Raw genomic sequence first — 8,536 nt, forward strand, 5'->3', positions numbered from 1 at the left:
ATTGTTTAGAAGGGGGCTTAGCTGAATTGTTCTATAAATTTCATGAGAAATGCCCATCACGGAAGATGGTATTTCATACTAGATTCATTGTTAATTATCTAAATTAGCTGCACTGCACATTATCCAATATAACTCAACCGATCAACAAAGTTTCACCTGGAGAAATTTCTGAAATGTTATTTTAATACATCTTGGTTTAAGTTAGTATCTTTTCCGTAGGTTGACTGGAGAGGATCAAGGGTAGATGTGAAATGACCAAGAGTCAGGTAATTCTAGGAGTTCAAGCGAGAGAAAATGGTGACTTGCACAGGCCATCCAGGAAGTCAGATGAACCAGATTGAGGGGAGAAAGGGGCAGAGGTAACAGGTCAAGGGTGACTCTTGGGTGGCTGGTTTGCACAGGCTAATGAATGGTGCTGACATTGTTGCAAGGAGGAACTTTAGAAAGGGACCAGGATTTTTCCACTATTTTTCCTGTAGGGATACGTAAGTAGAGAGTGAAATGTGGAAGCAGTGAAGTTTGGTTTTGAATATGCTGAATGTGAGGCAAAGCAATGCAGGTGGAGATGTCAAGTAGGCAGCTGGATGTAGGGGCTGGAAAATTAAGGGTGAGGTCTGGAATAGAGAATTCAGTTGCTGAGCATTCTGTGTTTAGGTAGCAATTGCATCCACGGACATATGTGAAATCAGATGGGAAGGTAGTGTGGGGTTAGAGTAAAACCTAGACTGATACTCAGGGCAAATTTATCATTTTATTCTACACAAGGGAAATTAACCTGCAAATAACTCAGGAAAAATACTCATGAAGATGAGGGGAGCCCAGGCATGGTTAGAATTAGCACCCATTAGTTCTGGCTCTTCATACGGTCCTTCTTCCATTAAAATGCAATGGTCTTGCTTAGTCTTTGATCACTTCATATACTTTCTATAGTGTACACTCCCTCTGAGAGAGAGAGAGAGAGAGAGAGAGAGGTGTGTGTGTGTGTGTGTGTGTGTGAGAGAGAGAGAGAGAGATATGGTTAGGCTTTTTGTCCCCAGCCAAATCTCATCTTGAATTATAATTCCCATAATCCCAATAATCCTCAAGTGTCAAGGGAGAGACCAGGTAGAGGTAATTGGATCATGAGGGCAGCTTCCTGCATGCTATTCTCATGATACTGAGTGAGATCTCATGAAATCTGATGGTTTTCTAAGTGTCTAGTGGTTCCTCCTGCATTCATTCTCCATCCTGCCACTTTGTGAAGAAGGTGCCTTGCTTCCCCTTTGCCTTTGTCATGATTGTAAGTTTCCTGAGTCCTCCCAGCCATGGGGAACTGTGTCAATTAAACCTCTTTCCTTTATAAACTACCCAATCTCAGGCTGGATTGCTGTACCTCATATATAGGAAGTGGCATGTTCAGTGATATTGCTAATTATAGTTATGTAGATGCAGCTGTATGGTTTAACACTTACATGAAAGTTGTATGAATTTGCGTAAAGAAACCTTTAGTTTTAAGTTGATATCTTTAGCTATCTTAGATGTTAAAACTAAGTGATGTATCTGGACTGTATACTCAACAATAAAACGGAAAAAACAAGTGATACATCCAAAAACTTGGATGGATCTGAAGAGAGTTATGCTGAGTGAAGAAAAGCCAGTCTCAAGAGGTGACATACTGATTCCATTTATATAACACTCTCAAAATAACAAAATGACTGAGATGGAGAACAGTTAGTGGTTGTCAGGGATTCAGGAGAGGGACAGTGAGAGAGGTGGCTATGATTAGGAGAGGGCAGCCGGAGCGGGAGGGGTGGATGCTTGTGATGGAAGTGTTTTGTATCTTGACTATGGTGGTAATCACATGAACCTACATACAGGGCTGGGCTCATGCCTATAATCCAAGCACTTTGTGAGGCTGAGGAGGGAGGATCACTTGAGCCCCGGAGTTTGACACCAGCCTGGCAACATAGTGAGACCCCATCTCTATTTCAAACAACTACAAAAAAAGAATCTACACACATGATAACATTGCACAGGACCAAATACGTACTTTGTGTCAGGGCACCTATAACCTTTCAGGGGCAATCTTACTGGCCTTTTCCCACAAAGTCCTCTAAAGATGATCAATATATGCTTCAGATCAACTTTTCACACTATGCAGAGAAGCCACTTCTTCATTGAAAAGAAAAACAAAACTCTTTTGATAAACCACAATCTCTAGCTTAAATGGGCTTGGAAATCACATAAGGAAATAAAAAGCTAACATATAGCTACTGGTATTTTTGTCTCTCTGTATTTTGTAAGTTAAGATAAAAGATAAATCAAATCTTCCTAGCTTAAATTAGGTCAAATCAGAAGGAATAAAGCAGATTATGTAACAAACACTTGCTCCTGACACCTGCAGTGTCTAAAAACATTAGGAATGTTTTAATTCAATTCAGAAGAAGCACAACTACAAACAAATACATGACTTTTTGCAAAAGGCCATTTTGTGATAAAGTACATACGTATAGTGTTCACGGTTTATTTGAAGTGCTAGATTGTCTCTGGCTGAATCCTCTATTGCTTTAAAAGGTCTTTCAACGCAACTCCAGCACGGTTATCAGGTAACACTGGCAAAGGTGTAAATGTGGGCCAAACATCTGAGATGGGTTTCAAAAGGTGATGCCGGGGCTCACCAGGTCCAAGTCCCCAAGTCCAGCTAGGTTAACAAGAGGAACAGCTGCTGAGCCAGGAGCCAAAAATGGATTTACATCTGTTCTTTTACCAGACCTGGATTCTGCTGTATCTTTAAAACTTTCTGGTGCATTTGTATCTAGTGTTCTCCTTCCCGGTGAATCTAGAGGTTTCATATCATGAACAGAAAGCTTTGGTGGTGGAACAGATGAATGAGATTCTGTTTCTAGAAATTTAACAGAAAGTTCTGAAAAAGAACTATGAAGCACAGATTGCTGAATTGATTTCAAAGGTGTGTTGGGAACAATTTCTGATCCTCCTCCAAGCCACCCAGTCATCCACCTGGTAACCCCGCCCTAATTGTCATGAAACAACTGCTCCATCTCCCCCCTTCTCACACCCAGGATGCTCCCCATCAACCGTAACACTTCATGACGCAGATTTTTCGGTGCCTGGAAATGACCGATGAAGAGGTTTCTCATTAGGACTTTGTCCACGTTTCCTTCTGAGGTGTTTGCTAAGTTCATCAATTTCTTTTGTACATCATCCAGCTTTTCTGATTGGATCTCATTTTGTTTTCTAAGTTCTTCAATTTGTTCTTTAAGTCTTGATGCTGAATCCAGTGCAGCATTTGCTACATCCAAATGTTCCTGTAATGATAACACTTTTCTTTCCAGATGTTCCTCCTTTTTCTTCCATTCAGCTCTAAGATGTATGTGCTTTTCTAGCTCAGCAGAACGGGTATAAGAATCTTCTGATTCTAGAAGATGATTATGCAATCTCTCTAGCTCCTGGTTTGACCAAAATTTGTTGTCACGTAAATGTTGAAGCTCAATCTGTAGGGCAGTGTTTTCCATTTGCTTTTGTTTCAGGGACAACATGACTTGGTCTCTCTCCTGTTGAAACACAGCTGTCTTCTCCTGCATTAATTTAACTGCCTTTACGAGCTGATTTAACTCCTTAATCTTGCCCTGTTCTTTTTCTTTTGATAGCTCTTCAAAAGCAAGCGCCTTCTCCTTCATTGAATGGCACTCAAACTCTTTTTCTTGCATCATCATAGAAAACTTCACGTTGGTCTCTTGCAATGCTTGATATTCTGTTTCCTTTTCTCTGGATGTTTCTACTATGTTTTCACTTTCTCCTTTTAGTTTGCCAATGTCCGTCACTAGAATTAATATTTTCTCCTTCAGGTTTGTGACTCCCTGCCTCAAAAGTTTGTTTTCATTTACTTTGTTAGTGAGTTTTTTATTGGAAGAAAGTAATTGATTACTTTTGGCTTTGATTAAAATATCTTTTCCCTTAAGTAACATTTGCAAAACATCTTGTTTCTCCTTTAGCTGCTTAATTTGTGAATCAGTTTTTTCGTGTTCTTTTCTTTCTAGCTCTGAGGTGGCAGCAATTGAATCAGACAATCTCTGATTATTTGCCTGGAGCGTTCTAATTGTTGCATCTTTTTGCTGTAGTGCTTTTCCGAGCTCTTCCAGCTCTTGCTGTAGCAATTCAGAAGATTCATTCAGTACCTCAGACTTACTTGCTGTAAGCGACTCTGCTGACTGGGGAGTCAGCAATGATGCTGAAGACAGCTGGGGTGAAATAATACCAAGTTTTCCTAAAAGAAGATCCTTGGTATTGCAGAGCTCCCCAATGCTGTGCTGAAGTTGTGCTAATTCCTGCCTCAAATTTTTGAATTTGGTTTCGTTCTGCTCATAACTTTGGATCAGGCCAGTATAGTCCACTTGTAATTTAGAATTATTGTCACTGTCAACCAAAACTTGTGCCTGAAGTTGGTGAAGTTCTTCCTGAAGCTGGGTGGACTCACGTTGCGCATTTTGTACTGTGGTCATCACCTGCTGTTTCCACTCTTCCATTTCCTTTACTTGCTGTTTTAACTTGCCACGTTCCTGTAAGAGCTCCTCAAATTGATTACTATTAACACCTCCAACCTCATTACCAGTGCTGGATGTTCGTAAAACTGCCAATAAGGTCTGACATTTCTGATTTAGTGCATCTGTTTTGATGTCTTTCTCTCTAATGATACGTGATAAATTCTGAACAGTTTCTCTAAACATATCTTGGCAACTACTTTCAAATCTAGTGGACAAGTTTTTATTTTCATCTTGCAGTTTGATGAGAGCTGCTTCTTTGGCAGCAACTCTGTCCATCATTTTGTGATATTTTCTTTTTAGATCGTTATTTTCCCTAATCTTCTTATTCAAAACAGTGAAAAGCTGTTCTCTTTCCATAGCATAGGGCTGCAGTCGCTGTTGAAGGTAAACAACATCTTGATTACAGGAAGCTGAAGGCATTCTAGCCTGAAGAGCTTGTATCTCCAAATCTTTCTGCTGAATGATCTGAGGTGGTTTACCAACTTCATCTTTGGACAACTGATCAATCGGTTTAGTTAAAGCTGTATTCTTTTCATTTATAAGTTTAATCTCCAGTTCTCGCTCTTTGATTCCTTTCACTAATCTTTCCGTTTCAGCTTTAGATAAATCATGCTCTTCACTTCCATTTTTTAAATTAAGGCTCTGCACTTTGGTTTCTTGAAAAACATCAGAGTTATCTGTTTGAATCTTCTGCTTTTCTTTGTAAAACTGGGTTTTCATTGGTTCAGTTGTTTCTTGCAAACACTTAACTTGCTCATTGTTCTCCAAACAGAGCTGGGTGTGCGTGGCGTGCCTTTGCTCATGCTGGTGTCTCAACTCATCCATGTCCTTCTGCTCTTGTAAAGACTGAAGTAGTTGCATCTTACTCTGGTTTTGATCTTCAGTTATCTTTGGATCGTGTTCAGTTTCCTCTTCAAGATGATCCTTGATCATGTTCAGTTGAGATACCTCAGATTCTAGTTCAGTAACACTATCAAGGGTTTTTGGATCAGCCACAGGTGCAGTTCGACTCTGCTGTTCCCCAAACCATTCCAGTTTTTCTTGCAGATGATTATTTTCTTCTTTCATGGATCCAAGACTTCTGTCCCTTTCCCGTATGGTCTGTCCTAAAATGTCATGTTTTCTTAAGGCCTGAGAATATTTATCCAACTCCTCTTGCAACTTTGAACTATTTTCTTGAAGGTTTTCAATAACAATTTCTGTCTCGTTTAAAAGTTGTGTCATTTGCTTCTGCTCTTCTAGACTAGATGACAAAATGTCCTTAATTTCTTCATGATCAATATCCATTTGTCCAATATGCTTTTTGAGTTCTGCTATTTCAATGTCTTTCTTTTGATTGAGTTTAATTAAATGCTCATGTTCCAGCTGCAAGGCAGAGGTATTCAAGTTACATGCATTTGACAATTCTTCAATGGTTTTCTCATGCTTGTTTGCTTCTTCCAATAGCTTCTTTTTAGCCTGACACAATTCTGCTTCTATCTCTCCTTTTTCCATTTTTAGAGTCTCCACAATGGTGTTGTTTTCAAGAGAAAGCTGATTGCTATTAGCAATACATTCTTCCAGCTGATGCCTCACATCTTCACATGCTGAAACTAACTTTTCATTTTCCATTTTGACATCAAAAGCAACTTTCTTCAAATTTTCATTGAGCTGCTCTAATTCTGAAAGACTTTGCTTTAAGTTCCTGACTTCGGCTTCTTTTTCTTTAATTAAGTTGTCCTTAAAATTACTACTAGAGTCTTGATTTAAAGAGTGAGTTAACTCATTCCTGACTCTAGAAAGCTCCTCGTCATTTTGTCTAATATGCTCTTTAAGTTCCACATTCTCCTTCTGGATGCTTACGTTATTTTTTTGTGATTTATTTAGCTGATCTTCTAAATCTTCTATTTTGTCCTCAAGTTTCTGCTTGGTTAAATGTAAATCATTTATGGCCATTTCACTTTGAAGTAATGTTTGTTTTTGCACATCTAACTCTTTAGTAATGTCCATTTTATCATCTTCAAGTTGATGGACTTTCTCTTTTTCATCATTTAGATCTTGCTTCAGTTTACTGATGATGAAATCTCCTTCAGTTTGTTGTTTTGATAGCTGATCTTTTATCAAAAGCATGTGCATTTTAGAATCTTGATTCTCTCTGTCCAATTTTTCTATCTTAGCTATCAGGATTTTCTTTTCACTAATACTCTGATTGAGTTCTTGTTCCTTTGCTTCCAAATTAAGTCTTAAATTATATAATTCTGAATCCAAACTTACGTCTCTTGTAGCTGTACTTTTGATTAGTTCATATTCATTGTTTGATTTTAAAAGTGATATCTGAAGTTCTTCTTTTTCTTGACTCAGCAATGACTTCTCTTTTTCTAGGTCTTCAATATGCATTTTAAGTTTCAGATTGTCTTCAACAAGACTGTCATCCTGGTTTAAACTACTCAGTCTCATTATTTCATTTTTGGCATCAGACAGTGCTTGTCGTAGTCTGAACACTTCTTCCACTGATGCACTCTGTGCCGTAATTCTTTCCTTTTCTGTCACAGTATCACTTTGCTTCATACCATAGGGCTGCAATTCACTACACTCCAATTTCAAGTTTTCACATTCTTTTATTACTTGTATCTTTTCCACATTTAGCTGTTCTTGTTCTTTCGTCAACATATCTCTATCATTTTCTGCAGAAGATAATTTTTTATTTATATCTTTTATTTTATCCTCACGTTCTTCAATTTTTTTGGTAGACTCCACTTTTTCTGTTTGTAGAAATTGAATAGTTTTTTGCATCTCATAGATTTTGGAGTGATCGGTTTCTGTAGCTCCAAGGCCACCTTGTTGTAACAGATTTGTGAGTTCTTCAATTCGTTTTTCATAGTCACTTAATTCTGCTTGATGTCGTTGACTTTTTTCTGTCAATTTCTGTTGGTACACATTCTGCAGTACTGACATTTCATGTTGATGGTCGTCTATTTCCTGACTTTGTTTCTGTTTCAGTTCCTTAATGATATTTTGTGGTTTGTTTATTTCTCTTTGAGCAGAGCTGTGTGTTCTTCGTGCTGTTGAAGTGTGATCAATATCCCTCCAATAGACAACTTCAGATTTAAGTCCTGGAACTTCATTTGACAATCGGTTTATCTGTTGCTGGGATGTAATTACAACATTAGAGTCCATGTCATCATCATGGAAAGCTGAAGGATGATGACTAATCCCATAAGTGAAAAAAGATGCAGTGGTTGCTGGTACACCGCCAGCTCCTGAAGGTACTGACTGAGCAGCCGACTGCAGTTTCAGCCTCTGGTCCTGGAGCACAGTATGTCTGGCTTTAGGATGGTGGATTTTTACCTCTTTTTGTTGAAGTTGATTTTGGTAACTTGTAAATCGGTGTCTCAGTTGAAGCTCTGATGCTTCATGTTTCTCTTGTAGATCAGTACAGAGTTTCTTACACCTTTTATTCTCTGATGTCAAGATTTCATGAATGTCTTCAATTTCGTTTGTCATAAAATCAGGTAATTCTGCTTCCACTTCCTCCGTGCTCCCAGTCAGCATAAACTTTGTAAAGCTTGAAATCTGGCCAGTCAGGGAAGCCGGGCTGCCCCTGACTTGACCCAGAGACTGGTCCCGTCCGAAGCCGAGGCCCCCAAACCAGGACGACATCGCGGTGAGTTTAGTGGCCGACTTGGTCCACTCGGAAAAAAAGACATTTAGCACCGTCGGACGATCCGACCAAATATCCTTGAACGCCTCCCTTCACAAGATGAGTTCAAGTGCGCAGGATTCCGTAACAAAGCGGGGTTCCCAGGCAACGTGGGCTCCAGGTTCTGCTGAGGAACACAGAGGCCTGGCCTGGCCTGGCCTAGGACTTTACCAGGGGCCCTCCTCTAGTGATGCTGTCACCCACGCGGGGCCTTCTGCTCATTCCCACCATCCAGATTGGGCCAGTTCTACTTCTGCTTTAGTGACTCTCCCCAGCTCCCTGGGGCAATTCCTGCCAACTCACCAGCCACCATGAC

General features: G+C 39.5%; 1 protein-coding gene across 1 annotated transcript; it reads right to left on the reverse strand.

Annotated features, from left to right (window-relative positions):
• Nucleotides 1–2,467: 2,467 nt before the first annotated feature.
• On the reverse strand, nucleotides 2,468–8,253 carry LOC135268385 (thyroid receptor-interacting protein 11-like). The gene is given in 2 exon segments (XM_064361111.1): nucleotides 2,468–2,670; nucleotides 2,673–8,253. Coding segments are annotated over 2 exon segments (5,640 nt in total). The 5' UTR covers nucleotides 8,181–8,253; the 3' UTR covers nucleotides 2,468–2,538.
• Nucleotides 8,254–8,536: the final 283 nt, after the last annotated feature.

The sequence above is a fragment of the Aotus nancymaae genome, unplaced genomic scaffold, assembly GCF_030222135.1.
Source record: "Aotus nancymaae isolate 86718 unplaced genomic scaffold, 86718_ANA_hifiasm-v0.15.2.pri h1tg000040l, whole genome shotgun sequence".
In the NCBI taxonomy this organism is placed as follows: domain Eukaryota; kingdom Metazoa; phylum Chordata; class Mammalia; order Primates; family Aotidae; genus Aotus; species Aotus nancymaae.